The sequence below is a fragment of the Papaver somniferum genome, chromosome 10 (assembly GCF_003573695.1).
Source record: "Papaver somniferum cultivar HN1 chromosome 10, ASM357369v1, whole genome shotgun sequence".
NCBI classification, from domain to species: Eukaryota; Viridiplantae; Streptophyta; class Magnoliopsida; order Ranunculales; family Papaveraceae; genus Papaver; species Papaver somniferum.
Genome location: NC_039367.1, coordinates 68,283,543 through 68,303,110, shown reverse-complemented (window position 1 = coordinate 68,303,110; position 19,568 = coordinate 68,283,543). Strand labels below are relative to the sequence as shown.

Below are 19,568 nucleotides of genomic sequence, written 5' to 3'. Positions count from 1 at the left end.
AATTTCGATAAATTGATTTTTGATTAATAAGTTACTTCGCGAAATTTTTCGGTTCTAACTAGATTTGTATAAACTAAATTTTAACTTAATAAATTAATCTCACTAACGTGCATATCATATTAATTTATCGAAATTTTACTATCCTGCTCTTAACCGTTAAATGAACTTCGAATTAAATGTAAAGAGATGCAACAGTAAAAGTAAAATAATGAGTAACTTGGGTGGAACTATCCCACTACTAGGCGTGCGTGCGTGGAGGCAAAGCTACCGAAAGCATAGGGAGAAGTGGCACCACAACAGACAGACCTACAACTTCTCGTCTTCGGTATCAGAAACAGAGTCGGAAGAAAAACGTACAGAAGACAAAAAGCCAGACCAAGGATCACCGTGTGAGGAAGACAGAAAAATTAGGGTTTCTAGTGTAAGGGGGAAAGTGAACTTATAATTAGGGTTTTGATAAGTTCTTCAAAGAAAGGAGATGTACCTTGGTAAATCGTTTAAGGATTCTTTGAAAGTTCTTGAAGCAGATATTCAGCATGCTAATACACTGTAAGTCATAGAGCTCTTCTATTCTATTTTTAGTATATCTACTTCTGTTTTTTCCTCTTTAGTTTTTGATTGAGAAATTGTTGATTTTTTTATCCTTGATCGAGTTCAGGATTTATTTTATTTTTTTTCAGTTTTTTTTTTCTTTTTCCTGATCAAGTTCAGGATTCTGCATGTACTGCAGTGGGCATTTGCTAAATATGTTCTATTATTTCTGTGAAGATTTTAATTTTAACCAGTTTTGGTGAAAATCCAATTAGTTTCTAATTCGTTAGTTATATTATTGAAGTTTCTATAGGATTTTTTCAGTTTGGGAAAATTGATTTTCATCACAGGTATTGTTACATTCTTAGGCAAATTCATGATGTTGTGTCCTTTATGTGACCAATTTCTTCTTTCTCAATCTTTTTAATATCTTTGATTCTCTGGTTAGGCATCTATTTCATATTTAAAGTTTTTAACTTTACTTCTTTTGGACATTTTTCATCCAATTCAGTAGTCTCTGGGGTATCCAATTTGCTTTTCTTAAAATCTTGTTTAATATCAGCATTTACTCATGGACTGGTTACTGTCTGAGGCACACCTACCATATTTGATTAAGTTGTAATTACTGGGGAGTTGTTGAGGGATTGGGTACTTAGGAATGATAATTGCTTACAAGCGTATAAGAATTTGTGGGAGAAATGGGGAGAGTTCTAGAGTCAGCCTGTCACTAATTTACAAAGTCAATACTGATTCATAGTAGAGCTCACATGCAAGAAAGATTTGATACATTGCTAACAACTTCTGAGTGTGAATGAGAAGAATGGAAGATCCTTCATTGTTCACCAGAGGCGGATCATCAACTGCTGGTCAATAAACTAACTGTGATAGTTGAAGTGGAAACAAACTAGCATTTAAAAAGTGACTTAACTGGTCTCAGCATGTAAAATCTTTGATAAGTATAACTAACTTTAGTAATCTAATAGTTGCACATGAACGGAAGATAAGGTGAAAAGCATGCAATGTGCTACACTAATGAAAAAGTTCTCGACCTTGCATACCTCTTTAATGACACAGATAGGTTAATGGGTATCCCTATCCATACAAGTGTTATTTAAAGGTGTTATCTTTTTTTTTTGTTCGATTATTTAAAGGTGTTATCTTTCTATTATTTGTTTCTGTTATTTAAGTTCTGAACTTATACCGTAAGGTTCAGGGCATCGGACTTTCCTAGGGATTATGATGGTGCATGCCTTCAGATGAGAATGTCATACAGCCCTGCAGCACACTTGTTTCTTTTTCTTGTACAATGGACAGACTGCCACCTTGCAGGTGCTTTGGGGTTGCTAAGGATTTTAATTTATAAGGTCCTTATACATCTCTTTAATTAAAAGTTATTTTGTGCAAAAAAAAAAAAGAGAGAGAGAGAAGAAATTATCCACTTCCTACTCACGCTTGTTTTAAGCATGCTTATCTAAATGTGGATTTGCGTGTGCTTCAGGTTTATGTGGATGGCACGACAACTATGTCAACCCACGAAAGGAAAGCTAGTATTCGGGAGTTCTATGGTAAATAAAATTGGGGGTAAAGTTTATAGTGAGTTCATGCAAGTTCTAGCCTCTCTTGCCTAAATATAGCTGCTATTTGTTGTGTAGCTGTTATTTTCCCCTCTTTAATGCAACTGGAAAGAGGTATTACTGATACGGAAGATGAGAAGCAAAAGGCAGTATGTATTGAAAGGTATAGGAGAAGAAGCAGCGAAGAACATAGTAAACTTTCGGAGATGGATGTTGAAAGAGAAGAAGAATGTGGAATTTGTATGGAGATGAACAGCAAGATTGTATTACCCAATTGTAACCATGCCATGTGCATTAAGTGCTACCGCGAATGGTACGTTGTCCTTCTTCTGTTCTATATTAATATTTCGGTAATATTAGGTATTAACCATGTCAGTGTTTGTCTGAAGTTGCTGTTCAATGCACAAGTTGTCTTTATAATTTCCGCCCAATTTTATGTCTGTGTATGTGCGAGGGTTAGCTATTTCTTTTGTAGCATTTTGTATTTAACTTGTTTTGAATCTTCACAACTGGTGCTCATTACCAGTTAGCGGTTTCAAAATATAGATCAGAAGCTTGGTAATTTTTGGACTAAAGAACCTCTGGCGTTGATGATGGTTCTAAAGATTTAAATTTTTGGTCAAATATGACTTGGAACTTTTAAAATACCCTTTATTTCTGGCGAGATTTGCTGAGAGGCTGTCTAAAGTAGTATCAAGCCGTTCTTCCCCCATTCAGGAGAAGTACTGCTATTTTATTTGACAAATTTGGAGGACTTCCATGAGACGGACAATAATAATATAGTTTCTTGGCTCGTCACTGTTATCTGTTTGAGCCAATTCCTTGCTATAGGAGGTGACCTAGGTAGGAAAGCTCTGGCAAGGGCGTGTATCTGGTTGGGACCTGCAGTTGTTCATCATCCTGAAGCAGGTTACTTCTCCAAAGAAATATAGCTGTTTATTAGATGTTATTTTCTGGAAATTTTGCTTGCACCCTTTTCTTATTAGCTTGGACGCTATATGCATCCCACTTGTTAAGTTAATCGAGGGCTAATTAGTTGTTTACTTGTTTACCATTTCAGGTATTCAAGATCACAGTCATGCCCATTCTGTCGTGATAGTCTGAAAGGAGTAAATTCTGGTGATCTTTGGATCCTTACTGACAGCAGAGACATAGTCGACATGGAAACACTGACGAGGGAGAACCTTGAAAGGCTTTTTCTGTACATAGATAAGTTGCCTGAGATCATTCCAGATTCTGTTTTCAATAACTGCGATTCACACGTAAAGTAATTAATGTTCTTGGTCAAATGTATCTTTAATTAGCCGTCGGTTTTTGGTTTATTACAACCAAAAAATCTGCACCGTTTTATTTTGGACAGATAGAAGAGTAGTGTTTAAGTGTTTCTTTTTCCCATTTCTAAACCAAATTCTGCCTAAGTTATCAATGTAGTCAGACATGAAAGAAAAGGTGAAGGGAAACCCACTTGGGTAAGGGGCCTGTAAATTGTAATTAGGGAACTTTGTACATGTTTGTACAGTAGGAGAGTCTGTTTGCCTTGGGCTTTATGGGCCTGCCCTAGTTTTTGAATTGGAAATTGGAATATGTCCTTGTGAGTACTCCCTCCGTAAATTAGATGTCGCTGTCTTTCTGTAACTCAATATCACTTTGACTTTCTTTCCAAGTACAAGTAATCAGTGAATTTACGTGTTTTTGCATGTTCTTGCAGCTCTAATTACGTGTGCTTCTATAGTGGTTTGTTTCTCAATAACATAGTCATTAAAATGATTCATGAAATTGCCCGGGTCTCTATTTGAGCCTCTGTAAGGCCAAGCAATATGGCAGGTATTTTTGCTTGGCTATAGCTTAATTATAACGAAGGCCAACCCACTATCGCCCTTCGCTTTGCTAGAATGTGGTGAAAACGCTTGGCTTAGCTATTGAGGGGAACACATCTGTTCCCTATAGCTAAGCGATGCCTGTCGGGAACTTTGTTTCCATCAATTAAGTTTTTGTATTCAATTTTTAATATATCCCTTAAATTTTAGGGGTTTTCCTACTTGAAGCAGTTCCTATTCCTATGGACTCAATAAACAAAGATTTGTTCATTTTGATCCCATTATGGACTCACCAAACATGAAAAACGGATGAACAAACCAACAAATTTGTTGATTTGTTGAGTGAGATGGAAGAACAGTTGCGCGCTTGATGGAAGGCCGGAAGATCGTGGCACACTTGCTGGCATGAGAGCCAGAAACGCTGGCGTTTTAGCCAAAATCGCTCGTATTTACTTCACACGCCAGCGTCTCTGGAGAACCCTCCCGCGTTTTTCCCAAAACCGCCGACGGCTAAATCTGGACGACTAAAAACTCTTGTGATCCAACGGCTATAATTTTGAGTTCTATAAATACTCATCATTTCAACTCCAAATTCACACGTTTTACACATTCTTCACTCTCAAATCATCTACAAATATGCCTCCCAGAGTTCGTGGTGTTAGATTCACTCAACAAGAGGATTTAGCTATTTGTAGAGCCTTTGTTTTTCACACACAAGATGTTGTCGATAGGAATGTAGCCGCATTGAGGTTGTGCTTCTAGGAGAAAGTTTATAGAATGTTCGCCGCTGAGACAGGGAACATTAATGGGCGTGATTCTCACGTATTATCGCATCGTTTTAGTTTAATTAGTCGTCATGTATCGGAATACACCGCTGTACTAGTGGAGAATCACAAAAATAAACTCAACGGTGAAATTATACATGAGGTGGAACCCAAAACTCTAGCGATGTGGGCAGTATCTCATGGCGGACGTCCTTTCGACTTCCAAGCTTGTTTCAACATTCTTAGGGTGCTCAATAGATATGATCCCTATGTCGCCCTAGAAATTTCACCACCCAACGAGAATTAACGCCTATGTAGTGGTTGTTTTAATCTAATGTATTTCTTTTATTCTCATGTATGATGTGGTTGTTTAATCCAATGCATGATTTAGCTATTTATACAAAAGTTTTGTGGATGGTTCACCGTAGAAATTCTGGATTATCCAACGAAGAACTGATGAGTATCTTACTTTTGTCCTCACTGATCAACTGCATCATAAATATTTGAACTTGTTGTTTATCTGTTTTACAGAAAACCATCGCTCAGACAAAGTTTACTGAAGAAACCAGAAGAGAGTTTAAGCATTTTGAATGCTATGAACTCTACAAAGATATTGTCGCTAGATTTGATGTAGTTTGATGTTATTGTTGTGGTTTATTAAAATGTAGTTTGATATTATATGAAAGTTTAAATTGTAATAAATATCGCTTAATCTGAAGTGGAAATCTATTTTAAAATCTAAATACTTTCATTCATTGATAAAACTGCCAATTCTTTTACAAGATATAAACTTAGACAATAATAAAAACTAATAAATAACTTCAATAAAAATCAAGTACAAGCTTTGGCCTCTTGTTTATCTTCATTTGACGTATCTTCCATTCAACGCGCTCTTTGACAGTTTCGCCTTTGTTTTTGAATTTTTTGTTGTTAACTTTCAAAACTGGAGCTCTTCTTTGCCTTTTTAGCGGAACATTTTCTTGCAGCAACTTCAAAAACTTGTATTTACCTCTTACAATTTCCAATCTTTTTAAAACTCCCACATATCTTAGAATCAACAACTTCAAGTTTTGCATCACAAGAAAGTGTGATCGCCTTTTCAGCCATTTCACCAACAATAAACTAAAAAATTGAAATAGATTTTGAAGAGAAAATTCTAGAGAAGTGAATTTTGGTGAGTGAATTGTTTGAAGATGGTGGTAATTTATAGAGGTAAAAAAGTAAATTTTGAATTTTCAAAAAACTATCTGTTGGCGTTTTTGCTTCAAACGCCAGAGGTTGTGGTTCCAACGCCGAGTTTGTGCTAGACATGCTGGCGATTGTTCTTTGACCCGACGCTTGATGATCAACCACCCACTTCTTTTCCCATAGTGGAGAAACATGTTTGGCCATCCACCTGGCTCAATAAAATTTTCAATTTGACCATTGCCATAGGAATTTCCCTTATACATTAAAAATCCGAAATACCAGATCTAAGAACACCTGCGAATACTGAGTTTTCATAACTACTATTAGTTTCCGTCGCAATGAGCCAAGAAATGCAACTCTACCATAGTTTGTGGAATGTTGCTCTCTTTTGGCTTAGCTATACTAAACTGTATCCAAGCAAAATAGGCATCCATAGTGCTTTTACGCAGAAAATTTGAGGAAATTGTAATGCCATCCATGCTGAAAATGTGAGTGGCGGCAGTAGTACTTTTGGGTGAAAAGATGGGTGAATATATTACCATTACTTAGAGAAAGTATTATGGTGGGATCTAACCTATTCCAAACTTGGAAAAAGTGTGGAATGTCGAGTCTAATGGATTCCGAGTTGGTTCCATCCACATTTTTTCCAAGCCAAATTCCATCATTTTGTGGAATGGACAGTAATCTGACTAGAGGTAAACTTTATTCTAATTAGCGTGCTAAAAGGCGATGTTAGTGTTTTTCGTCTTTTAACATAAGTCAAGCGCAAAAAAGTTATTCTTAATCTTAACCATGCAAGTATTTTAGTCAAATACAATTGACCAAGTCAAACACTATTCTTTTTAGCGTTAAATAATTTTTGGATTAACGTTTATGTGATTCCATTATAAGACTTGAGCTTCCATAAACAATTCCATATGTTGATCTGGCATGGAAGATGGAAGATGGAGTTCTTCTACCATAATACTTGCTCTTACTGAGGGAGGATCTGTGGACACTCTTATATGTACATTATCGGATATGATTTGAGCCATTTTCCACTTAAAACTCAAACGACAATGAATTTAAATTTGATATTTTGATGATATGTTCCCTTTCTAAGACTTATGTTACAACAAAAAATGAGCATGATCCTAGATACAATACCCACCATCTACCGATCTTAATTTTAACTGTTAACCTTTAACGACTGATTTTCAAAGGGGTGGATGGTGGTGTTATACGTATCGGATTGCGCTTATTTTAAGCAGGAATATACAGTCACATATGAAAAACATAGGGTGGTGATCATATTGCTTAATCTTGAGAAACAAGCAAATGTATGGACTCAAGACGTGCAACAGGAGCGAAGGTTTCGTCAAAATCTATTCCTTCAATCTGTGAGTAGCCTTGATCGACAAGTCTTGCTTTATTTCAATTGTCGTTCCAAATTCATCTGATTTGTTCTTAAATATCCATTTGGTATCTAAAATATTTACATTGGAAGGACAAGGAAAAAGATTTCGTACCTCTTGTAGCTTGAATTGATTTAGCTCATCATGCATAGCACTAACCCAAGCAGGATCATTTAGAGCTTCATCAACATTCTTCGGCTCAACTTCAGACATGTAGCATACCAACTTGCATATATTTGGAGTTGACCTCGTGTCTTAGCAGTAGAGTCTCGTTCAACCGATGATATTGTTGGTATCATGATCCATACGAACCCGTAAATTTCGATTTCGAGCAGCGTATGTTCGATTAGGACATCCTTGTCAGGGATTTTCTCCTCATCACTAGTCACTTCAAGATCAGATACCATTTGAATAACTTCTTTTGAACGTTGGTGCTTCTTTGAATTTCTCAGTCGTCTCCATAGGATTTAAGTCAACCGGAGAGCTATCATGATGAAAATTGCTCGAATCATCAACAATAACATTAGTTGATTCCACTGGGAACAAAGGTCTTGCTGCGACACTTGATGAGATGTCTGACAATTATGATTCTGATGAAGACAAAAAATCAAGTATTGCTCTTCTATGTGAAAATATTGATTTTGATAATTGTAGCAGTACATACATCAATCTTGACAATCTTTTAGAAGAGAACCCAATCAAGATGGAAGAATCAATTGACCCTTCTTTTGGAAACTCTATGTTTAATGTTTCAGGATATACCTTGTGCCTAGCATCTTGCACTTCACAGGCGCCTGAATCATCTTATGCGTTGACATGTTCTTATTGTTCTCTCAAGGGTCATGAACTTTCAAAGTGTTTCAAGTACAAACACAAGATGAGATATGTCAACAAGCTTTAACAAAGAGCAGATCGTCTAGCTACCAAGCTTAAATTAGCGGAGAAAACAGCTGAGGTATGTAAGATCTTATCTTCATCGAAGAAATTAGTTTCCAAAGATAGATTTAGACCACTAGAGAAGAAAACATGGTATAAACATAAGGAAAGGAAGGTACCCAATTAATTCCAACCAAAAGGGTCATGGTGGAAAAATTATTGTTCACCACAACACAACTTGATTGTGTTGTCATGTGCATCTTGTCTCATGTGCCTGTTCAAAAGAGACAAGATCTTGCACACCACAGGCTTTAAAAATTTAGTTTTGTTTTTAGCTTTGTGTTGTTTGGTTTTTGGAATTCCTCCATATCACTGTTGATATTGAAAAGGATCATTTTGCCAAAAGAAGAGGGTTATTATCGACAATTATACTCTTTATAGGGTTGTGAGTTGGACGTGTACGAACCTGTTTAAAGGTTTCGAAACCCTATATTCCTTTTTTCTTCTCTGATACTCTTTAAATCTTAAGATTGCTTGTTGAGATTGTGAATTCCTGTCACAAAAACCGGTTTCATAAGGGTACTCCAAGCATCATGTCTTCTAATGGGAAAGATATCAATATGATTGTTAAGCCATCAATCACCAAGAAAAAAGATAAATCTCCTTTGTCTCCAACTTTGAAAAGAAAAAAAAAAGAATATGAGGAAGCTAAGAGCAGTTCCTTCTAATTCTCAGAAGTTTTCTAATGTTCTTGAAGAGTTGAAGCTGGCAAGAAAAGAGATTCAGCAAATAAAGGCTTGCGTTTTAAGATCATTGGAAATTCAGAAAGCCCTGGTCGACATCATCAGCCAAGAAGGTTTATTGGTATTGACTCCTTCCTCCATGAACCATATGCTCCAATGGCTGTTGACGACAAGGAGTTCGGGGACGACAAAGAATTTTTCAAAGATCTTAATGTCTAGGAAACTTCTTAACAGAATTTTTATTTTTGTTTAAGAATGATAACTAGGGTTTGGAATAGCCATTATTGTGAGTACACATAGCTATGTCCAACGTTTTCATCTTACAATGTTTTTAGATTTATTTTTTTAAATTCTAAAGTGATTTGGAAGATGATGTTTGCATTATTAATCTTTATGGTTTTATATATTGCAATATGTTATGGGATATGTGTGTTTGCGTCCATGAACTATTATTGTCCTGTACGTTGTCAAAATTTATCTCTTTTATATGTCGATATGCATGTATTGAGCAAAATTTAAGCTTATTATGTCAATTCTTTGATGGAAGATAGGTTAAAATATTTTGTTTGCAAAGATTATGTCTATTGTATGTCATTATGAAAATAGTGATGATGATAAAATAAATCTTTGTATATTCCGCAGTATTGATCTTCCCTGATCCATATTTTATGTATATACTGTGCGGCTCCACAAGTTTTCTTATGTGAGCATTTCCAACTAAACAAATCATAGACTCGTTTGTGATTAATTTGGTTGTGTATTCCGATTAAATTAATCATGGGTTCTCTTGAGATTAGTTTAATTGAGAATTTTTGGATACAAAATCATTTCCTTACGGTTTTTGGTGTCCAAAGAATCCTTCTTTTCTTGTAAAAGTAAGGTCGCTCTTGTTGTTCTTTCGGGAATGACATCAAATGGGGGAGAGTTCTTTTGAACTTGGGCTTAATTTCCATATCTTTGTGGGGAGGAGGCTGTGGAATATTTTAGGGGTTATCTTGTATCTTTATAAACTCCTAGATGAATGCATTTAGCTTCGGCTTTATGATTGCATCTAAACAAGTTGATATGTACTTTTCTTTGGTCTTGAAGCATCTCCGTGGAAATTTCATTAGGATCCCGTTTTCGTACTTTTGCCAATTTTATTGACAAAAAGGGGGAGAATTAATAAGTAGTTCACACTACAAATACACATGGTTTACGTGTTTTACGGATCATTATGTAAGGGGGGTGGTGGTGGTGGTGGTGGTGGTTTTCATGTTGAGATGAAAGTATCGACTAAGGGGGAGCGATACATATCACCATGGTATTGTTGTCGAAGTTGTGATATTAGAACTTTGATACCGTGTAATAATACTATGACACTGTATAACAATGATCGAGAGCTTTTGTTTTCTCATTGTTATGGCTGCGGATCTTCAACAACTATGATGTTGAATTGAACATCTATGGAATCATGGGAGTACTTGGAAAATACGAAGTTTTCGAGTAATGTTGAAGCACCAAGGAGATCAAGCATGTGGACGAGAAGCTACAAAGTTTTATTCATTTTGTAATCCATATGTATTGATAGTTTTGCCACAAAAATTGACAAAGGGGGAGATTGTTAGAGCATTGCTCGGTCGACCTCGCATGCGTTGCTATCTCAAGCATGTTTTTCAAGTTTAGTTGTCAAAACTATATGTCTTGATTTCTAGACTACTTATAGCTAAGTCTCGGTTTAGGACAGTTTAGTGTAGTTGTGCTCCAGACTCCATGGCGATCATCTTACGAAGACGAAGAACTACTCAAGGAGCCAGTGGAACTTCATCCGACGAAAAGGTATGTGGAGACTTGAACTTATATATCACTCAAAAGTCTATCTACTCTATCTCCTACTCTTGAGACAAAGTCGTATAAGTATGATAGTTTTCATACATACACATTTGCTATTTCGAGCCGAGTTTACTCGCCTATCTTTTTCACGAAATATGTGTTGGTAAGCTTTTGATTTAACCACTTTTCATCTTAACCCGTGACGAAAGTCATGATGACGTTTCAATCTTGAAAATAACTTTGATGACAATAGTCGTGAATAACGATTGTTATAATATTATAGAAGAATGTTTCAATGATTGAAATGTAGAGTTGAGATTACGTAACCAACTATGGATATAAGCATATATAGTGTGTTGGCACATTAGTGTATAAATCTATGTGCCGGAAACCAAGTGTGTGCATATGTGTGGGTGAAGGAGACAGGTTGGGTACGCGTACCAGCGGAAGTTTTCAAACCGAAAATTTCTGCTGAGTTTGTAAGTTTGCAAACTTATTAAACCAGTCACCTTGGGTATGCATGCCCGTACGCATGCCCACAAAAGTTTTCGACCGAAAATTTGTGTTGAGTTTCTAAACTCAAATCCGGTAGCTATGGTACACGTACCCGTACGCGTACCCAAGCTGGTTATATTTCTCAAATCGGAAGTTCATGAACTTAAACAATAAATCAATAAGGAATGCAATCTCTGCAAACCATGGATATATTGTTCATGAATTGATTCAAGTGAATCAAACCGATTTTGTTTCAATTGTGTCTATTCATAAATACCTAAGCAATTGAACAACTCTTCAACTAGTTCTTATGAGTCATTTGAACTAGTTATGTGAAGAAGATGAATATGGTTAATATGGAAGTACTCATATGGCTAACCATTGGTTAACTATTTGTGAACCAACTAAGTGTACAAGTTTAGGTACGGTTACTCAAACCTAAATGAAATACATTTCATTTGTGTGTGAAAATCTAAGTTTCGATCTCACGGTTGAAATATATCAGCTTGGTTAAATTAGGTTTTTCATCTAACGGTGAATATTGAATGCTTTGTTACCAAGGTAACTTGGATTCCAAACCCTGATTTGAAAATTATATAAAGGAGACATCTAGCAACTGGAAAAACTAATCCCCACACCTCTTGTGTGATACTAGTTGGTTTTGCTAGAGTCGATTCTCCTTTAACCTTATGTTTCTTCTCGAGACCCTGTAGGTTAACGACTGAAAGACTTCATTGGGATTGTGAAGCCAGACGAAACTACTTCTCATGTAGTTGAGCGATATGATATTGCCATTTTCTATCGTAAGAGTTCAATTGAATAATTGACTTGAGATTATATCTCCGATAGGGCAAGATAAAAAGAAATCACAAACATATTCGTCATATCGTTTGTGATTCCACAATATCTAGTTTGGCTACCATACGATTTAGATTATTGTGAGGTGATTGATAATTCTAGGTTGTTCTTCGGTAATATAAGTCTGGGTTATCAATTGGTTTCTGTTCACCTTGATTTTATCAAAAGACGGAACAAAACTCTCAGGTTTATCTGTGGGAGACAGATTTATCTATCATCGTAGACTTTTCTGTGTGATACAAATTTGTTTATTAAAGTCTTCGACTTTGGGTCGTAGCAACTCTTGGTTGTTGGTGAGATCAACTAAGGGAATCAAGTGCGTAGTATCCTGCTGGGATCAGAGACGTAAGGAGCGCAACTGTACCTTGAATCAGTGTGATATTGATTAGGGTTCAACTACAGTCCATACCGAAGTTAGTTTGTGATATGCTAGTGTCTGTAACGGCTTAATACAGTGTGGTGTTCAATCTGGACCAGGTCCCGAGGTTTTTCTGCATTTGGGGTTTCCTCGTTAACAAAATTTCCGGTGTCTGTGTTATTTCTATTCCGCATTATATTTTGTTATATAATTGAAATATCACAGGTTGTGCGTTAAGATCAATCAACTAGATTATCCAACCTTTCACTAGTGGAAAATGGAAGTTAAACCACTGCTAGTACAAGAGGTAATATCACAAAAAACAATTGTGTTCCTCAGCTCTAATTTTGGATTGGTTTTTTCCAAAACGATTGTGTCTCACATTCCTTGATTTCTTTAAAAACACCACTGTCTTCAACAGTTAAGTGATAGCACTGATGTTCACAGTAGTTTATTCTGATTATATTCAATAAAAAAAAGGGCTTTGATTCAACTGAATCAAAAGCAACATCAAAACTAAATTAAAAAAAAAAAACCCAAATAAAGATTTATATTGAATGATATATTCAATGTACAAATTCAGTCACTTTAAATTACCCAAAGTTTATAATATGAAAATTTCAGCACTGACAACAATGTTAAACCTCAAAAATACTTCAAATATCTTCATACAGTTTAGCACTCAACCCTCAAGACTGCGTCATATAACATAAGAGAAATAATATTGAAGAAAGGTACCCTAGGTAAATGTGAAATTGGATAAAGTTCCCTTTTGCAGCTAACCACGATGACTCTATGTAGCTTGTCTTGCAGCAAGCTTTGACTGTTGTAGCTGTTGTTACAGTTCACCACTAGCTATAACTCCTCTTATCTCATTCTGGTTCATTCCACATAACATGATTTGCATCATAGTTCTTTAAATGGTCACTGCAAATGACAATCGACCAGACTATTAAATGCATTAGCCAGCCAAGCTACAGATCATGATGCAGTTAGGTTGGCTATATAGGCCACATTTAACAGTGTTAAGCGGAGAGAAATTGATCTTGAAATTAACATTTAAAATGTCTTCAAGAGCGTGGGTTTGTTACCATTAGAATAAATATTCCGAGATATTTAATTGTAAGTTATGCAAAATAAGTGTTCACATGGGACAAGGCATAGGTATTTGCTAAAGCTTGATTGGAGATACAATGGATCTTTCTAAAAATTTGCAAACATTTTTGTAATTTTTTAAGTTAAGTAGGTAAGGTAATACCTATTTTTGTTGTAGTGGTAGGCTTGTACAATCCGTGAAAGATGCAAGTTTTATAATCCAACTGCAAGACTGTGGTGTTTCTAGCTGCACCAGATCTATTGTTCTTTCTGTTGTAGCTCCACCACCCAAAGAATGTCATTCCTTGTTGAACTTCAGAACCCTACAAAAGCAACATATGAACATTAGCACACCACAATGCTCAAACTTGGTTGTAAATGCAAATAACTTATGCCATCTATCTCAAGTCAAGATTAGTAACAAGACATATTTGAGTAACTGAGTCCATTGCATGTGCATATCCTGAATAAAGTAGTGCATACTAAGGAAAAAAATTCCCTATTGAAACAGCAAAATCCTTGAGGATAAACGAAAAGCTTCCGATGAAAATTAGAGAGCAACTATAAATAAAATATTTCATCAAGGCATTGATGCGAATCTAATGCAAGATATTTCTTTGGATGAGTACTTTAAAATCAATCAAACCACCCACCAAGAATGCACCATGAGTGAAATACTTAGATTCCAGTCATCAGAAACAAAATTCCTATCAACACCACCTATCTTATTATCCAAAAAAAAAATGGGGTTAGAGTTTAAACCTTAACAACATAAAAGTTTAGTTGATGATTCACATGTCAGGGACTCGGGAGGCTTAGAATTTAAGAGTGAACATGACAATGGGTCTAATGGAAATGAATTTCAAGGAAAAAGAACTGCAGCAACTCCACCACAAATAGGTATAATCCAGATTCTACCAAAGGAAAAAGATAATGATCAATTCTAGCATATACTATAAGTCAAGAGCTAAATAGAAAATTATAACATGATATTCAAATAGAACTGGAACGTAAAATTTTAGAGTCCCACTTATTGAACAGATACGCAACAACTTCAAATTCTGGTTCATCTAGAAACCAGATACCAGTTGAATTACTTACAACATCATCTTTGGATTTATCAATATCCTCTGCACTCAATATGCAAAATTTCTCCATGTAAAATTTCGACCAAGGACCTTTAACAATCTCTGGATTCAAGACCTTCTTCCACCAACGTAGGCACTGTACATCTGTTCGACCCTTTATACATTCATCTGCATAGACACAACAATAATGCCATATGACAAAGTTAAAAAATCATAAAATTACTTGAAATGTTTTTGAACTGAGCCAGAGAAATATAGTACAAGTTTACAGAATAATCATAGACATTAATGTGTCATGAAATTACCTCTTGAGTTGTCCAATGACCTTTCGTAGAACGTCCTTTAGGGTCACTAGTCCTGCTAAAGAAACACCGCATAAGATACATTTTGTTCGCACATGAAAGGTGCCTTATCCTATATATATGTTGATGTTTTATGTAAACCATAATGATTACCCCCTTTGTAAAGGAGCTGTAACATGAATTTCACCTAGATTCCTATCACTTTCCATTGTTGATGAGAAACCAGAGAACCGATCTGAATTTCTTCTTCAAGGACAAAAGATTGGTTGGATTTTGGTGCAATCTACAATCAAATTCATTCATAGTTTTACTAATCTCTCTTTGATTCACACTTACGTACTACAAAAAGAAAAATGCTCAAAATTCAAGATAAACTAAGATGCTCTTCAGAAGATCAACAGTGTCGTGAAAAAGATCAATTCAGTAGAATTTTTTATGATATGATGCATAAATATCATCTCTAGGAAGGCAAACTATAAGCCAGATGCTTAGCTTGACTACATAGTTTGGTTGGGGTCGACCCTCTTAACACATCATAGCAATGCGCATGACAGAACCCAATGCCGTGACATTGGAAAACCTTTTACTAGAATATCTGAATGAGGATGGATTATATTCCTCCATTATGGCACAACAACAGTTAAGATGAAAACTAGGTTTCAATTCACACACAACGTAGAATAAAGAAGAGTTTTTAGCAGAAACACAACTAAAAATAGAATTCAGTAATAATAAAAACTTCCTCCAAAGAGTTTCAAGAACTTATTCAAACTGGAGTTTCCTCGTTAAGAATTCAACATAAAGATACTCTACATCTAGCTATTTATGGTCCGACATTACTCGACCAAAGTAGGACTTTGCAGTTTAGCACATTAATTTTAGAAAGTATACAATATCATCTCAAACAATTGACAAGCTTCTTGTGCATTTTCCAACTTCATATGAGAAATTCTTAAACTTCATGACACAATCCAAATGAACCAGTAAGACATAATGCGAAAAAACAACCTTATTTTCTAACTTGAAATATAAGAAGTTTGAACACACACATACAACACAAAAACAATAGATATGAATACAAACATGTTAAGCAATTCACCGGGACATAGAAATAAACTTTTAGAAGCCAGCAAACCTTCCCAGTCTTTCTCATACAATATGCTTCATAAAGCGTTTAAGCTCTTCTTTGCTCCATTAGGATCCAAACATGTCATTTAAGCTATTCTGCATAGCAAAAGTATTTCATAATTAAGTATCTATACAACAGAAAAAACATGAAATTCACTCTGAACGACAAAGTATTCAATTTGGATTTTGAATATACAAAAAAATATGACTAACCCGGTCTAATTTTTCACATGAAACTTTTTTTCCTGATCTAATTTCTTTAGAAATTTCAACTTTTTGCTTCACCCATGTAGACTTGGGTTGTTCCATCAACCTAATTAAAAAGATAAAGAAACCCAGTAATCATTAAAAGTTTTTAAGCTATGAAAATATATGTAACCTAAAAGCAATCAATAATCGATTTTATCTTCGTAAGACCCTCCATATTACTGAAATCACAAAGATTAAATAGGATCGATTTAAATCTACTAGTTTTAGTTCTTAGTATATTAAAAAACACGAAGAAATCAAAATCCCTACAAAATTCCAGATACAAAGAACAATCCCCAATTTCACATAAATCCCTAATTTTTTTACAATAATCGTCTCCAAATTGGATTTATCTTATGAAAACCCTAGAATCTTACAAGAAAATTAGATCTAACCAAATCCAAATTAAACAAGAGAAAGCGAAGATGAAGAATCATACGCGAATCAGGGAGTTTGCTTCATGAGAAACAAACTGTTGTTGTTAAATTTGGGTTTATCGGAGAGTTTGAGTTTTATGGAGAAGATAAGATGGAGAAAGGGGGTTGGGATAAGGAGCAAGGATTGAAGTGATTTCTTCTGAATTTTTCAGTTTCTGGTTCCATGAAGGAGATAAAGAAGATAGAGAAGAGAGAGGCGCAACTAGCGATTCAGCTAGGTTAGAACGATGAGGAAAACAAGAGTGAGAGAGAGAAAATATAAAAAGTTCTATAGAAATTTCTTTCTCCACCAGTGGTTTTACAATAGACCATTATTTTTACAAAAATACCCATCTATAATACTACTGTGAAGGAAAAACGTTTAATTTTTTTGTTTTTTTTTCTTATAAAACCACTGGGAATCACAGAACTATGTGTAATTACTGCTCAACAACAGTGGTTTTATAAAAACTCAGGAAGTAGTAAAAAACCTATTTCCCACTAGTGTTTGGTTGTTGATTTAGATTGATTGACACTTGGATTTTGGTCTTTGGTACCATCCAAGTTTATCTCTCTAGTATTTGATAAAGACTCGCAGATTTCCATTTGCTTGAGTAAAGATCAAATCGAGAGATTGATATATTAACTCTTTGATATACTTTTATCTAGATTGAGTCTGACTGTCTAGTTGATTCTCTAGAAATTATATTGGAGTTAGTCCATACAGATTGTTAATCGAAATATTGGGTGAGGTTGTTAGACCCCCACTTTTTCAATACCCACTGTGTCATAGAACACATATACCTTGGTATCCTTAAATTATGTTCCACGAGTGTTCAAAATTTTCTTTAGTCTGCGGCCTTGTTCATTCTGAATTATATTTGACCGGATATCATTCTTATGATTTAGGACATCCATCCAAGTGAATTTGGTGTATCATCAGCCATTACCAAAGCATATTTCTTCCCTTCAACAATAGCTTTTTGGATTAGTCCAAACAAATTCATGTGAATTTAATCTACTAGAGCTTTGGTGGCATTGTCTTGTGATGATTTATGTGGAACTCTAGCTTGTTTACCTTTTTGAAAAGCACCACAAACACCATCTACGTTGGCATTGATTTTGGATACACCTCTAACAAGTTTTTTATTAACGATCTTCCCAAGGAGGCGATATGCTCATGCCAAAGTTGTGTAGATTCCACCTTAGTCAAGTTACAACAAAGATTAAACTGAATAGCAAGAAGATAACAATTATTTTTGCCACGTATGCCATAAAAAATTACTTTTCGTGACTTATCTTCAATATCACATCTTTTAGCATTGAAGATAACTTTCTGTCCTTTGACACAAATTTGACTAACATAAAGGAGATTGGCAAACATACCTTTGACGTAAACAACACCTGAAAGTTTGATCGTTCCCTTTTTGTTGATGTAACAACAACTCTCGTCTCCAAAAGTTACAGACCCCCCCTTAAAATCGTATGTATTCATGAACCATGAAAGATTACCTGCCATGTGCTTGCTATCCACTATCGAGAAACCACTAAAAGGGTGAGGTGGACTTTAAGGAAAAAGCTCCCACACTGACGTTACTTTTCCTTTAATTAGGATATCTCGTCGGACCTTTTCTAAGTCTTTCAATATTAAACATAAGTTTTTCAGCTCTTTTGTGAAGCACTCTAGCAACTTTTAACTTCTGTCGAAAGAGCTTAAATTTATGTTGATAATTATTACATGAACCAACAGAAGCGGTAGATATATCAGCAGGTCATTTCGATAAAATCTGAGTCGAATCAGGTTTAACAAAGCCAAGACCTCGCCTATCTCCAGATCGTCGATAATTCTTTAGACAAGAATCAAGAGTTGTATGACATGATCCTTCAAGGAAATAAATGTTTCTTTTTCATACTTCAAATCCTCAAGTACTTTTGCAAAGGTAGCCTTTGATTTAGCTAACATGGCAACAGTATCCTTGTTAATACGAATTTGATCATCTAACCTTTTTTGAAGAATATTTTATTTTTCAGATCCTTCTCGAAGATCAGAATTCTTGATATATAGTTCGCAATGAAGTCCATCAATTTTACTTATCAATCGTTGTTTCTCATGACAAAGATCATCAATGACTTTATTCAAATCAATACTCAGATTATCATCAATGGTTTATAGAAACACTCGTTCTTCTTTCATTACTTCATCCTTTCCATATCCCTCTCCTTTGTTCTCAGTGACTCATCAAATGGCACTCAGTTCATATCTTTAAGTTCGATCATTGAGACTAGTCTGTTAAATGACTGCTCCTACCAAAGAAAGAGATCGGTTTCCTTTGTCATCTTCTGATCTGGTATGACCAGATCTACCATGTCCTCTTCCACAACCATGATAGCCATCCCTGCCTCGACCTCTTCTGAAAGATTTGTGGTTAGAGGAACTTTCATCGTTTTCCTTCTTCTTTGAAACCTCCACCTTTGTTTGAAAAACATGTTCAATAGATTTCTTCATTGGCCTGATCATTCTTTCTTCATAAGACAAAATAAAACCCATTAGTTTATTAGTAGAATAAATGGTTAAATCTTTAGACTCTTCAATTGTTGTTACAACATGATCAAACTTGGAAGGAAGACTCCTCTACACCTTCTCTACAACTTTTTAGTCTGTCATGACCTCACCATAAATCTTCAGCTGATTAACAAGAGTTGAAACTCTAGAAAACAAATCTTGCACATATTCATTTCCTTTTTTATAAAAAGGTTTCAAAATCCCTACGGAGATTCTAACGTTTCACTACAACAACCTTATCACCACCATGAAAAGCATTGTTTAAGATTAACCATGCGTCTTTTGACTTGGTACAGTCTAAAATCTTAGGAAAGATT

At 35.3% G+C, this 19,568-nt stretch overlaps 1 protein-coding gene across 2 annotated transcripts; it reads left to right on the top strand.

Annotated features, from left to right (window-relative positions):
* Positions 1-294: 294 nt before the first annotated feature.
* LOC113319541 (E3 ubiquitin-protein ligase AIRP2-like) lies at positions 295-3,786 on the top strand. 2 transcript variants are annotated; one of them, XM_026567796.1, is made up of 5 exons: positions 295-549; positions 1,745-1,895; positions 2,030-2,096; positions 2,184-2,418; positions 3,166-3,376. In XM_026567796.1, exons 1-5 carry the CDS (start codon positions 479-481, stop codon positions 3,374-3,376), a joined length of 735 nt encoding a protein of 244 aa, XP_026423581.1. In that variant the 5' UTR covers positions 295-478. The 2 variants fall into 2 exon arrangements, with proteins under 2 accessions (XP_026423581.1, XP_026423580.1); XM_026567795.1 differs by having other exon boundaries at positions 299-549; positions 1,739-1,895; positions 3,166-3,786.
* The last annotated feature ends 15,782 nt before the right edge of the window (positions 3,787-19,568 follow it).